At 40.9% G+C, this 15,472-nt stretch overlaps 1 protein-coding gene across 1 annotated transcript in view; it reads right to left on the bottom strand.

Annotated features, from left to right (window-relative positions):
- Positions 1 to 207: 207 nt before the first annotated feature.
- The window catches only part of CRB1 (crumbs cell polarity complex component 1), a 315,639-nt gene continuing 300,374 nt past the window's right edge, over positions 208 to 15,472 (bottom strand). Inside the window, exon 12 of the mRNA XM_042780974.1 lies at positions 208 to 423. Within this exon, the coding sequence (XP_042636908.1) occupies positions 208 to 423 (216 nt within the window). The remainder of the gene's footprint in view (positions 424 to 15,472) is intronic.

Below are 15,472 nucleotides of genomic sequence, written 5' to 3'. Positions count from 1 at the left end.
TGTTCTGTGAATGGCTAATTAATATAATGAAACAATCGTGTCAAGTTGAACCACCATCAAAGTCTTTAACGTGGCCAAAGGAATCCTGTCCATAGTTCCACTGTAAACTCTGTTGTAAATGAATACCTCCAGGTGTGTCAGAAAACCATGAAGTACAAGCGTCACGTTCACCACATGTAGATGCCTTTCTCCACGGTCAAGATTCTCCTAAATTAGCCTCTCCATTGCAGGTGGTGGCATGATGTTCCACATTTCCACTCGAGAGCCTTCCTTCTCCTGGCAGCTTGGGCTGTAAGTTCCCTGAGTTGCTCTTTTCTTGGAGGCTACAACAGAAGCCACAACTGCCAGAAAGAGGATCAATAACAAGGCTAACGTCACTGAGCCAATTGCAGTGAAAATGTCCGAGATCAAGTCATCTGCCAACTGGAAGGATTGAAATAATTGTGATGTAAATTACAGAACAAGACAAGTGTTCAGGATCAAGGAACTACCCTGAAATGAAAACCTACCAACCAGAGCAAGCGGGCATTGCTCAATATTGTAAAAAAGACCAAGGTACTAAAGGGAAGCCAGATTTTCTTGTATCTAAATCATGTGAAAATGACCACATATCTCCATCTAAGGTCTATAATCAGAGAAAGTATATCATGAAATGTCTACTGTATTGACTTTGTGTCTTAAGCTAAGTGAAGGAATTAACCACGTGACATCAAGAGCAAAAGATGAACCCACACGCACATTTGTAAAATATATCTAAAGTCATAGGAACATATTATTCAGCCTCTCTTCCCTCCCTTGCCAAAAGTTCTGATTTTGGACTGAAGGAATTGTTGTTTTACAGCCTTTTGTTGGGAAAGGAAATAAATAAAATTAGTTAGGCATCGTGGGAAAGATCCAGAGTCAGGGGCCAGCCTGTGATGTGCTGGTTTTGCAGGCAGTTTCCATAGTCATCACTTTGATTTGGATTCAGTACGACAATTGAATGGTTGTGAAAGCACATGAGCTCAAAGCTGACCCCAAATATGAGGAAACAGAAAATGGCAGGTAGAATCCTGTCAGGAGGAGCTGGGTGCTGGCCTCTCAGGGGTGTTACTTGTACTCAATTGTTTGTTGAATGTTTATTATATGTTTGCAAATCTGAACTCTTATCAGTTTACAGTGGGTACCATGAAACTGTGATTTAGTTCCATTCAAATATTAAAGGCAGGAAGTAGTTGTTATTTGAATTACTACTTTTCAAAGGAATACTTCCTCTGGAAAGCATTTTTGCTTTCTCATTTAGCTTTCTTTTATGACCCATCACCCCAAACTCTCATTACCAAACCAATCTGCTGCTACAAATGGAATTTTTTGTTTATTTTAACATCCTGGAGAAATTTCTATATCCTTGCTAGCCTTAGTTTCCCCTCCCCTGTCTTAGTTTAAACCATTATATAATTGATACAGTACTGGAATCTCTTCCTAATGTTGTCTTGGGTCTACTCACTGTGAGACTTGCTCAAATGTGGTTCATTAGTTGGTTTGTTCATTCAATAATATATATCGACCATCTTCTATGAGCTTTGTACTGAAGTAGGAAATGAAAATATAAAGATAAATCAAAGTTTGGAATTTGGAGCTGGGATTCTGTGGATGGAAGAAGAGGAGGAGATAGATGCATATACAAGTAATAACAATACATTCTAAATATATACTAGTTTAGTTATCATAAATTAACTGTGTTGGACTATAACTAAACCAAAACCAAACCCACTGCCATCCAGTCAATTCTGATTCATAGCGACCTCTGTTGGGTTTCTGAGGCAGTAAATCTCTATGGAAGTAGATTGCCTCATCTTCCTTCTGCGGAGTGGCTGGTGGTTTTGAACTGCCAACCTCTGGTTAGAAGTCAAATGCCTTAGGCACTGCATCACCAGAGCTCCTTGTATTGGGCTTAGGTGGAGTGCAATTGAATGAGACATGTGATAGTTCTTTGAAGGATGAATGGACATTTAAATATATCAAGTAGAAAATTCTATTTGAAATTTAAAAGGAAAGAGAATATAAAAATATTAAGAATTTGGGGAGAGTAAATAATCCAGTGTGACCAAAATGTTGTCTACAAATGTGTATGTTTGAATTGGAAAGGATTGAAAGAGTTGGGGAGAGCTAAAACTACAAAGTAAATTAATCTTGTTAAGGAACTTGAATACCAAGTTAAAAATTTGGATACCGTCCTGTAGTCAGTGGGAAGTAAGTGAGGATTTTTAAGCAAGAACATAACGTGATCAGATCTGTGTTTTATTAATTTGGCTCTGGTTATGGGTGGAGGATGGGTGGGAGTGGAGAAGATGAAGGTAAGGAAAATAGAAGTTTATTTTATTAGTCATGACCTATATCTAAATTTAGCAATAGAGTGAGAATTGAAGGGAAAAAAAATGATTGAGTTTTCTGAGTTAGAGTCAGCATCCCTCCATGTGTGATTATGCAGGGTTGGGGAGGATCAGTCAACGACAGGAAATAGGAAAGGTAGTTTCTACGGCACATAACAACAACAACAACCTTGAATGTCTGCGTGAATTGAGATATCATTGACTAGTGTTTGGTGCATGAGCAGAAACAAGTTTGAGTAGAAAGACAATGAATTCAGTTTGGGAAAAGTTATTTTCAGGTTCCTAGAGAACGTTCATGAGTCCTGGTCACAAAATGTTTTAAGTGCTAGGCTGCTAACCAAAAGGGCGGTGGTTCAGCCCAATCAGCCCACTCTCCATGGGAGAAAGATGTGGCAGTCTGCTTTTCTAAACATTACAGCCTTGGAGACCCTGTAGGGCAGTTCTACTCTTCCCACAGGGTCACTATGAGTCAGAATTCACTCAACAGCAATGAGTAAGGATAGAGAACATTCAGATGTAGGGTGCTATTAGATAGCTTGAAACAATCACTTTCCCACTCTCCACTTTCACATTACTGTGGAAAATTCTGAGTCATGACAGATTTTCATCCTCTGGTTACTGGTGCTTTATGAATACAGCAAATAGAATTTCATAGAATTCAGTAGGTTTGGAGAAAAACGGTTTACCTCAACTAGAGGGTGAGAGCTCCAGTCATACTGTGTGGCCATCCTTTTCTAATTACATCTTTTATTTATTAAGATTACTGTGGGCTGGGGAAAAACAGATAGAGCTATAGATAGGGCCTTGAAAAGTTAAAAGCACGAGACACAGATGGTTAGCTGGAATCTGACCAGCAAAAACCCTTGGTATTATCTGAGGACCTTTAGATAATGCCTACTCTTATTCCTAGATGTTCACTTGATTTTAAACCATCAAATAAATTGTGTCATCTATGGGAGTAAATGGCTGTTTTTCTGGATGAGTGAGCTAGGGGTATCCACACCCATGCAGAGAAGAGAGAAATCCTTTGGCTTGCCTCTGTTTTTTGAACTTTTCTGGGTCTTTCTGAGGCTGATTACACTGGGGAAATTAAGGGAACCAAGACAGTCTCATCTGCTACATTGCACCCTTCATTTTGGAGGGTGGAACCCGAGAGGGAAGGGGAGACATGGGCAGAGGCCTGAGAAACATAATCTGCTAAAACAGTGCTGGTCCACTCCATCCATCCTGTGACCTCTGAGGAACCACAATCCTTGTCTTGTCTACAGTTTCTTCATTCTTCTCAGAAATGTGGTAAAAATGAAAAAGCAAATTCACAGCCCCATCACTGCCACTCCTGAGTGTGTGATGAGGTGGTTGAGAGCTTGACTTCTTGAGGCAGAGGCCTTGGTTTGTTTTGCAGTTCTGCCACTTACTTGTGTAAATACTGGCATTACTTCACCTCTCAAAGACTCATTTTCATCACTTAAAAACTGGATATTAATATCTACTTCAAAGGATGGGACTTAATGAAACTCAATGAATAGAAAATACACAAGCAAAGTCTATAGTAAACTCCAGACACAGAAAAATATTAAAACAAAAACTAAACCCATTGCCATCAAGTTGGTTCCAACTCATAATGACCCTATAGGACAGATTGGAATTGCCTCATAGGGTTTCCAAGGCTGTTAATCTGTATAGAAGCAGAATGCCTCATCTTTCTCCCATGGAGCAGCTGGTAGGTTTGAACCACTGACCTTTTGGTTAGCAGCCAAGCTAACTACCACTCCACCAAGGCTTCTTCCTGAAAGTATTAACAGTTACTAACATGTCATATATCATTATCCCTAATTCTATTTACTTAAGAAAGATAAACTAGAACTCTCTTTGTACCTTGCCGTATGACCAAGAGAGACAACATGTAAACCTAACATTCCAATTCTAAGCCTCAGATAAAATTTTTGATGAAACAGTTCCCCCAGCTATATCAAATAGGGCATGTCATGAAGCTTTGGAGTAAAGCTGAATGAGTAGGGTTTTGAAATCGCCCCTTAAAGGCCCTGTGCTTTTGAATTCCCATGATTGAAAGGCCCCTCTTTTGTTTGGTCTGCTATTCTTTATCTGTGTTTAAAATATACAGCACCAAAATGGACCTTTGGTAGTTGAAATGGCTGTGACACATGAACTGACAGTGGCAAGTGAGGGACTATCCTGAAAAACAGCATGGCTTTAAGGCCTGGCCCGTCTGGATGGGCTGTGCTTCGAACACTGCACCTTTGAACAACCTTTCTTAATATTCCAAATTAATTACACATATGATGTAAAATTATTTTTAAATAAATGACTTATGCTGCAATCTGTATTCACTTCTCCCATTAATATCTTTTAAAAATGTATTTGATATGTGATTAATTTGAACAGTGATTACCTTGAACTCTTGATCGGTAGAATAAACTTAATGTTTGAATTTTTTCCCCCTAAAGAGGGTTCATTCTGAAACATTAATTAGTTTGTGTCCTACATATGACACAAGGCAAGGCTACCGTGTAACATTCTGAAGTGAAACTGTCAAAACTCATTTGAATTTTCTTGCATGATGAGCAATGCTGCAACGATACATTAGCTTTTTTTTTTTTTTTTTTTTTTTTAATTCTAGGAAAGGAATTTCATACTGTTTCTTCTGAAGGGATTCTGGAAACAACATATTCTTCCTAAACTGACAGAAATGGGTTTGGATCCAGTTTTTCCCCTTTTTTGAGTATACTTAGCCTCTGTATGCTAAGGTTCCTCATCCATAAAATGGGGATGTTTTTGTTGCTGTTGTTGTTGTTGTTATATGCCGTCGAGTCGGACCCAACTCACAGTGACCCCTCCTTGGGTTTCCGAGGCAGTATCACTACGAAGGTAGATTACCCCATCTTCCTTCCGAGGAGTGGCTGGTGGGTTTGAACCACCAGCCTTCTGGTTAGCAGACAAATGCCTTAGGCACTACACTATCAGAGCTCCTGTTGTTGTTGTTAGGTGCCACTTAATTGAATTTCAACTCATAGCTATCAAATGTGACAGCGTAAAACTGCCCAGTAGGGTTTTCTAGGCTGTAATCTTTATGGGAGCACATCACTAAGTCTTTCTCCTGAGGAGCCATTGGGTGCGTTCAAAGTGCCAACCTTCTGGTTAGCAGCTGAGTGCTCAAACGTTGTGCCACAATAGCTCCCTAACTTTGGGATAATAACTCCCATATTGTAACATTCTTCTGAGGCTTACAGTGTTCATGTATATAAGGACTTGCTCATGGTGCTTAGCCACAAATAAGAATTCCATAGATGGTTGTTCTCTTATCACTCTTGTGACTCGACCTTTGGCTCATTTCTCTTGTCCAGTTTGGGTTTCAGAAGCCCTACCACCTAGCAATTACTCTCATGAAAGTCAGTGGTCAGAGTTGGGTTTGAGAACAGTGTGGGCAACCCATAACCACCCATCCGTGTCATTATGGTTGATGTCACTCAGTGTAATAACTCACGGTGACACTCCTCCTCTCCACGGACCCTCTCCCATACCAGATCATACAGAATCCTTAGTAATGTTTATTACCAATGTTAACCATAGATTAGTAAGTGATATATTTGTAGATGGCTTATATGTAATATTCCTCAGATTATATGAATACTAACAACAAAATTGTTTTGTAAAATCTTTCTACATTGAATGATGTTATCAGTTACATTATTAGTAACTGAGCAAAAGCCTTTGTTGATTTTTCTTCTTCTTTTCCTTTAATTATTACTTTATTCTCAAAAAATTTATTGATATAGGTTCACAAGTGCTAATTACCACAATATTGTAGCAAAAACACCAGAAAATCTGACAAACTCAGTGACTATAAAAACACAAGCAGCAAGAAAACAACAGCTCGTGCTTGTAGTATGTGCAGATGAGACTCTGTAATTCAAAGCCTCACTGTAATGGAGTAATAATAACAGCTCTGACTACAATAAAAAAACTCACTGCCATCAAGTTGATTTTGACTCATAGTGACCCCCCCTTGGGTTTCCAAGGCAGTATCACTACAGAAGTAGATTGCCCAAAGTTCCTTCTGAGGAGTGGCTGGTGGGTTTGAACTGCCGGCTTTCTGGTTAGCAGTCAAATGCCTTAGGCACTATGCTACCAGAGCTCTCAATTAGAAAGTTCAAAAAGTAAATTAGCACAGAGTTTTAGCCTTGTAGGTATATTTATACATGTAAGCTGGGTTTATGGAGAAGGTTTTGTTGTCATTGTAACTAACTACTAAACCAAACGAAACCCACTGTCATTGAGTCAATTCTGACTCATAGTGTCCCTACAGGACAGAGTGGAACTTCCCCATAGAGTTTCCAAGGCCGTAAATCTTTACAGAAGCAGACTGCCCCATCTTTCTTCCATGGAGTGGCTGGTGGGTTGGTTCAAACCACCAACATTTTGCTTAGCAGCCCAATGCTTTAACCACCATGCCACCAGAGCTCCTATAACTAGCTACAAACCAAACTCCAAATTCAAGTTGATTCCAACTCATGGTGACCCCCACTGGGTTTCCGAGGCTGTAAATCTTTACAGAAGCAAACTGTCACATCTTTCTTTCATGAAGCACCTGGTGGGTTTGAACCACTAACCTTCTGGTTAACAGCCAAATGCCTTTACCACTACCACTGCCAGAGCTCCTTATAATTAACTACAGGGATAATTTTATTTAAACAAGCAAACAATAGATTTCTAGTGAAACATTACACAAAAATGTTATAGATAATCATTTGGTGTCACCCCCTCTGACAGTGTCACCCGGTGAAGTCCATACACCCCACCGCTGTTACTTTCTCACTGAAATGATTTGGAGCTGCCAGAAGTTTGTGTAATCTGGGCCCATCAGGATCCACTATTCCCTCCTTAAGTGATTGCTAAACAGTTCATCTAACTTTGAGAATACAAAATGAACTGGCCTATTTGGAAATAATAATAATAAAAGAGAGAGAGAGAGAGGATTTCTTCCTTCAGCATCAGGATCTATCTATTTAGAGCTGATGACAGCGTTCAGTAGAATGTGAAAACAGTAAACACATCAGAAGTTGCCACGAAAAAATAGGAAGTGTTACAAGATTTCTTGGGAAACGTGATCTCACATTTCCAAATAAAAGGAGGTGAAAACATTAAAGCTTTGATTTGAAGAGAGAATAAACAACAAAACAAAAAAACTGATGCTGCTGCTACCACCTTTTCAGTCCTGTTCTCTATATACATACCAGTTGCCATCAAGTTGATGAAAGTAGATTGCCTTTTTGTGATGTATCTCTGGGTAGACTTGAACTTTTAACCATTTGGTTAGTTGAGTGTGCAAATTGCACCACTCTGAGACCCTGTATTCTCTAATGCCTGCGTTTTTTTCTAAAACCAGCAGAAGTGTGCTTGTGGTTTAAAGCAGTAGCCACAACACAATTAATGCAATCAGTATCACTAAATTTTACACATGAAAAATGTGGAGTGGCAATGTTATGTTAAATATAATTTTTAACAATAAAAAAATAAACAGCAGACATGTTTGGGGTTGAAAACTAATTTCTGGAAAACACTGTGAATTACTTCAAGTTCTTCTTGAAATTTATCATGTATCAGTTGTTGTTGTTGTTGTTATGTGCCGTCGAGTCAGCCCTGACTCATAGCGACCCCTCCTTGGGTTTCCGAGGCAGTATCACTACGGAAGTAGGATTGACCAACCTTCCTTCTGAGGAGTGGCTGGTGGGTTTGAACCACCAGCCTTCTGGTTAGCAGTCAAGTGCCTTAGCCACTATGCTACCAGAGCTCCCCATGTATCAGTAATGTAGAAATATGTGGAGCTAGTTTAAGAAGGAAAGTTAAAATGTTTGAATATGCCAGTTGATTACAGGTTATATTCCAGCTTCACAGTGTGAGTTTCTGCAATGAGTTCGCATGTGAGTGTGTGTTTCAGTGTTACATGAATAGTTAAGTAAGACTGTTATGTAGGGTTAGAGGAATTGTTATTAATGGAAAAATCACCTTAAATGTGCTGTATTTTAAAAAAGCTGGTTAGAATATTTATCTTACATCTGCATATATAAAGCAAAATAAAGACAACTCTCTCGTTCTCACCTTATTGCCCATCCCCCACCCCCTGCAAAAACAAAACAAAACAAAACAAAAAAACGCAGAGAGGAATATTCCAGATAGAAAATTGAGGAGAGCAGTTCTTGGGAATTACTGTTGTCACAAGTAGATCCTCATTTTGGAGAATGGTAAAAACCTCCCACACAGACCTGAATCCTTGAACTATATCTTATCAGTGGATTGCTAGAAACAGGCGTTTCCATAGTAATATTGAATATGTGCCAGAACTCTTGTTTTTAAAATTAATATTGCTGCAGCAGCCAATTTTCAACCATAAAGACACCGTCCACTTTATATTTATAAGGAGGAAAATAAGGTGGTAAAAAGTCAAAAGAGAGGACATGGAAATGTCCTGGCTCAATGAGGGAGGGATCCAGCCACATGCTCCTTTTACCAAATAAGAGGCTATAATGTGGAGAAGCAATGGATATCACAGTGCTCCCATCCCTTTCCCTCATAACAGCAGACAGGCAACAGCAAACAGAGGGAGGAGGGATGTGAACTGCACACTGAGTATTGGCTTCTCGTTGGCACTGCCCCATCTCTTCATCTGGCTGCTCTGCTTCTCCCAGAAAACATACAAGCTCTCCCTGGGGTGGCTGAGCACAAAACAATGGTGAGCTCAGGCCCTCCCCGGCTAAGGATGGTGTAAGACTGCAGTTAGCAGCACTTGAAATGTTTCATTGGAAAAAGAAGGAATCCAACACAAAGTCTTTCTCATTAATTCCAAGCAATTACAATTCCTTCCTTATAATTATACTCGTTGAGGGTCATCACAATAGCCTGAGGATGGAAAAGCCAGGACGACATGAGACAGCTCAGGGGACCACAACATTGGAAACTGTGATCCATAGCCTTCCAATAGGCTTTCCATGTCAGGCCATTCCAGCCTTGAAGAGAGCTACTGTGGAAACTTGGTGTGGATACATTGGAGATTAAAAAAAGGGAACCAATTCTTAGTCCTTGAGGACTAAGATGCACTTGACACAAGCTATGGTATTTTCAATCACCTCATATGCATGTGAGAGCTGGACAATGAATAAGGAAGATCGAAGAAGAGTTGATGCTTTTGAGCTGTGGTGTTGGCAAAGAATGCTGAAAGTACCGCGGACTGCTGGAAAAACTAATAGGTCTGTCCTGGAGGTAGTACAGTTAGAATGCCCCTTGAAGGCGAGAATGGCCAGACTTCATCTCACATACTTTGGTCATGTTGTCAGAAGGGACCATTCCCTGGTGAAGGATGTCATGCTTGGTAAGGCAGAGGGTCGACAAAAGAGGGGAAGGCCTTCAATGAGATGGACTGACACGGTGGCAGTGGTGATGGGCTCAGGTATAGAAAGAATCATGGAGCTGGTATAGGACCAGGCGCTGTTTTGTTCTGCTGTGCATAGGGTCGCTATGAGTTGGACATGACTTGTCAGCACCTAACAACAACAACAAGAATTCTAGAAAAAGGACATATATTTGGTAGCTCTCATTTAAACCATTAACCTGTTTCACACAGGTGTCCTCTTATGGACCATTAGGGAAAGAGCTCAATTATTCTCAAATTTGAGATGTGTGGGCCTTTTGTCATATTGCTGTCAACACAATGGAACACCACTTTGCACAGTCCTGTAACATCTCCATGATCAGTTTCAGAGTGGACCATTGTGATCCATAGGATTTTCTCTGGCTCATTTGTGGAAGGACATTGCCAGGCCTTTCTTCCTATCAGTCGGGAAGCTCTACTGAAACCTGTTCAGCAGCGAAGCAGCACACAAGCCTCCCCTGACGGATGGATGGTGGCCGCACAGGAAGTACACTGGCCTAGGATTGAACCCAAGTCTCCCACATGGAAGGTGAGAATTCTACCACTGAACAATCAATGTCTCCTACTATGTGTGAGCACAGTTCTTACTAGAAGTACAGTGGTGAGAAAACACTCCGTGTTGCTTCCATTCTAGGCATTGGGTCTCAATTTTTGCCCTGATGTGTGATGAACTCTCTCCCACTTAAAACCAAAAAGCCCAAAATCACTGCTATCAAGTCAATTCTGACTCATAATGACCCCCATTGGCTTTCCAAGGCTATAAATCTTTATGAAGTACATTGCATCATCTTCCTCCCATGGAGCAGCTGGTGGCTTTGAACCACCGACCTTCTGGTTAGCTTCCAGATGTCTTACCCGCTGTGCTACCAGAGTTCCTTTCTCTACTACTTAGGATACCAGATTTTAGGCAGAAGCATAGATGAAGCCAGATGTTTAGTCACACTGCTTTCAGTAGGTAATGTAAGTAATATAATTGTTTTCTTGGAACACAAAATCTTATGAATAAAAATGATCCCTTTCTCAACCAAATCACAGAATCTCCAACTCATATTTCATTATACTTTTCTAAATTTATTATTTAAACATAATAGCTGCCATCTATTCTGACCCTGTGTCAAGGATTTACTAGGTGTTGTACACACGGAATCCATTTTAATTCCCATAACACTCTACGAGGCAGGTCTTATTTTGTTCTGTCACTCTTCTCCGAGAGGCCTTCCCTGACCATCCTCTTTAAATCACAATCAGTCCTACTTCTCTCAAATACATATGACATGAGTTTAGTTTTTGTGTGTATACTTTTAGTGTCTCTTCTACTAGAAGGGAAGTTCCGTTAAGGGGCAGATATTTGTCTGCTTTATTTCCTTCTGTCACCCTAGAGTCTAGAACTGCATCTGCCTCACAGAAGGCACTGGACCAACTTGACAAAAGGGATTAAAAGTTGAAGAGCTTTTCCAGCAACACACAGTGAACTATCGACATTATCAAAATTCAGTTTCTTCCTCTCGGGATCAGTACCTAATACAGTGAAACTTGTGACAGCCAGACCTCGACGGGACTGACTTGTTTTTTGGGATTTTGCGTTTTCTGCCTTTGACAGGGAGCAGTCTGAGTGCTCATCTTAGTGGAAAAGACTTGAATTTTCCTTCTCTGACAGGTTTCTTACATAGGTTCCGGCTTTCACAGGTTTGAGGGTATAAACCTTAGCACACGTGTGACAGAGGAACTGAATCAGTTCACTCTCTAGCTCCAACTTAGAGGTCAGTGCCACAGCCATATGCTCACAAAACAAATGGGTGTGAAGAACGTTAGGTATTAGTCCTTTTTGTGACATTAACCACAGTCTGTTTTTACTTACCCTGGCCCTAATATCCAGAATGGGAAGGTGATACAAGCAGGAGATCTGAGAGCTGATTTTAAAAGGAAAAACAAAATACGAAACAGTGAGCTGTTGTTCTCTACAGGTGAAACATTTTTATCTCTGTTAGGTGGACTACTAGATATTATGCTGGCCAATGTCAGATTACCCAATAACCAAAGTAAGCATGGGCTCACTAGTGTTTACCTACTAATCTATAGTGAGCAACTTCACATTTTTCACCACATCAAAGCATCAAAGATTCCGCTTCTAGGTATGGCTGGCATCTGTCTTTCTCCCAATCTCAAAGCATCTTCCTATAGAATCAAAGCTTCTTTTCAAATTTATAATCTTTGAAGGGAAAAGAGTACCCAGTAAAGCAAGGTTAATTTCACGTGTTTTTCACTACATCAAAGATGTGTTGAAAGCTCTGTACAATTGTTCACTGCAGATTAGTAAGTAAGCACAAGTAAGCCCATGCTTACCTTGCTTGTTGGGTAACCCGTCTCTGATCCTGGTCCATTTTTGTCCAAGAAAACTGAGTAAACACTCACACTTGCTTTTTCTTTTCTTCTCCTTCTCTTTCTTCATTCCAGAAAATTGTGGTTGCTAACTAAAGGCCCAGAATATAAGTCTTAATGATGTCCTATATAAAACGAGAAGAGACACAGACAAACAGACAGGGAAGATAGCCACAAACTAAGGAATGCCTAATCAAAACCAAACTAAACTCACTGCCATCGAGTTGAATCTGACTCATAGCGACCCTTCCTTGGGTTTCTGAGGCGGTATTACTATGGAAGTAGATTGCCCAACTTTCCTTCTGAGGAGTGGCTGGTGGGTTTGAACCACCAGCCTTCTAGTCGGCAGTCAAATGCCTTAGGCACTACACCACCAGAGCTTCCACAGAAAGCCTGGGGCTATCATAAACCTGGAGACAGAGAGAAGGATTTCCCCCTAGAGCTTTCAGAGAGAACATGGCTTGCTGACACCTGGTATTCAGAGTCATAGAATTGTGAGACAATAAATTTCTGTTCAGATAAGCCACATACTTTGTGTTATTTTGTTACAGCAGGCCTGAGAAACTAAGACATCTGGGGAGTTTTAAAAAGGGGTATTTATGAAGAGCCACAAAAGGAGACAAAGTAGAATGGGGAGTGGTTCCTTATTTGGGAGGAAAGTTTTTACACAACCTGAACATTATAAGCCATCCAGACACCATTCTAAAACTTTATTTCCTCCCCTTAAATGAAGCAACTGGCCAGAACCACATGAGCAATTTCATGTAAATTCTCTGCTGATCTTTCCTAGCACTTGTGGCCTTGAGCACTTACTTGAAGTGTATTAGCTCTGTATTTTTAATTCTCTTTCTATCTACAGGTATACATTGCTTAACACCTATGGTAGGTTCTATGAAATAGGACATCACATGATTTGGACGTTGTGTGGATACCTGTTTCCTTAGAGTGTGGGGCTCCCAGGGTGCATTGGCCTGGGGGCTGCTGTGCATCTTGTTGCGGCTCCTTCCGCAGAGCCTCGGGTGAGCACTCTGCCAAGTCCCACCTGACTATGGCAGCCTTTGCTAAGCTAGCTGCAGGGAAGGCAAGCTTGCCTGGTTGTGAGAACTTCAGGGGAGGGGATGGGGTGGGAGAGGGGGATGAGGATGCCTGAGGTAGGGCTGGGGCACCTGGGGCACATGCTGTTTCATCGGAACCCTGTGAGACCACACCAGTCAAGATGTGGGGGATGATTGACACAGTGGCTGCAATAAAGGACTCAAGCATAATAACGATTTTGAGGATGGCACAGGACCCAGTAATGTTTCGTTCTCTTGTCTCTATGGATCACAATTCGCATGATGGCACCTAGTTGCAGGAGCCAAGGGGGACCAGGTTGATAGTTCGGGCCTGGGCCTTCATCACCAAAGACTAGGTAGCTTTCAGGTCACATGTAGTAGTGGGTCTCTGACCTCGAGACAAAGTTCTGGTGTCTTGGCACTCAGACACCTGGATACCCCAGCCCTGGGATATATATGCAATTGGATGCTGCCAGAACAGAGGTTAAGTGATGCATGCCTCTATATGCCAAGAGTTCCCTACCAATCTAGGTTTTTCAGGGCAGAAAATTATTTGAGTTTCCTTATACTCTATCTCTTCCATAGTATATAGATTTTAGAAGGTGATTGATAAATATGTCAATTGATTTTATATATATAATGTTCAAAGCAAGAGACTTTTCAGTGACAAAAAGTTAAAAGAGCAGAGGGGCTGTTGAGATTAAGACATACTAAAAAACATGACAACTGACAACCTAATGCAACTGATTGTGTCCTAGATCCCTCTCCCCACCCCACCCCCCCAAAAAAGAACAAAAAATCATAAAGGACATTATTGGGACAAATGGAGAAATACGAATATAGGTTTGTTGTTGTTAGGTGCCATCAAGTCGTTTCCGACTCATAGCGACCCAATGCACAGCAGAAGGAAACACTGCCCAATCCCACGCCAGCCCCACAATCCCTGCTATACTTGAGCCCATCATCGCAGCCACCATGTCAATCCATCTCGTTGAAGGCCTCCCCCTCTTTCGTCCACACTCCACCCTACCAAGCATGACATCCTTCTCCAGGGAATGGTCCCTTCTTACAACATGACCAAAGTAGGTGAGACGAAGTCTGGCCATTTTTGCTTCCAAGGAGCACTTCGGGTGCACTTCCTCCAGGACAGATCTGTTAGTTCTTTCAGCAGTCCATGGTATTTTCAGCATTCTTCACCAATACAGCATCAACTCTTCTTTGGTCTTCCTTATTCATTGTTCAGCTCTCACATGCATACGAGGTGATTGGAAATATCATGGCTTGTGTCAGGTGCACCTTAGTCCTCAAGGAGACATCCTTGCTCCTCAGCACTTGAAAGAGTTCCTTCATGGTTGACCTTCCCAGTGCTACAAGTCGTCTAATGTCCTGACTGCTGCTTCCATTGGCATCAATTGTAGAACCAAGCAACATGAATTCTTTGACAACCTCAATCTTCTCTCCATTTATTGTGATGCTGCTCACTGGTCCAGTTGTGAGGATTTTTGTTTTCTTTATATTGAGATGTAATCCATACTGCAGACTGTATTCTTCAACCTTCATCAGTAAGTGCCTCAAGTCATCCTCACTTTCAGCAAGGAAAGTTGTGTCGTCTGCATATCTCAGGTTGTTAATGACTCTTTCTCCAATCCTGATGCTACATTTTTCTTCTTATAGTCCAGCTTCTCGGATTATTTGCTTAGCATATAGATTGAATATCAGAAGGAAGTTTGGGCAATCCTACTTCCATAGTAATACTGCCTCGGAAACCCAAGGAGGGGTCGCTATGAGTCGGGGCCGACTCGACGGCACATAACAGCAACAACAACAACATAGGTAGTTTATGATATTATAGTTGATGGTGTTGTTGTTGGATGCCATCAACTCTATTCCAACTCAGAGTGACTCCATGTGATGGAAGAGAATTGTCCTATATGGTTTTCTAGGCTGTAATGTTTATGGAAACAGATGACCAGGTCTTTTTCTGCCAGAGCTGCTGGGTAGATTTGAACTGCCAACCCTTCAGTTAGCACCAAGAGCTTAAATATTTGCACCATAGGGTTCCTTAGGTATTACAGTATCAGTGTTAAATTTCTTGAACGTGAGACCAGCTTTGTGGTTGTAGAAGGAAATATTTTTCTTAGTATATACTTGCTGAAACATTTAATGGTAAAATGTTTTAATGTTTGCAACCTACTTTCTAAAGATTCAGCAAAAAATTCATA

Source organism: Orycteropus afer, unplaced genomic scaffold (genome assembly GCF_000298275.1).
Source record: "Orycteropus afer afer isolate SDZICR_OR568_19922 unplaced genomic scaffold, OryAfe1.0 scaffold00075, whole genome shotgun sequence".
NCBI lineage: Eukaryota > Metazoa > Chordata > Mammalia > Tubulidentata > Orycteropodidae > Orycteropus > Orycteropus afer.
This window is presented reverse-complemented; position numbering and strand designations above follow the sequence as displayed.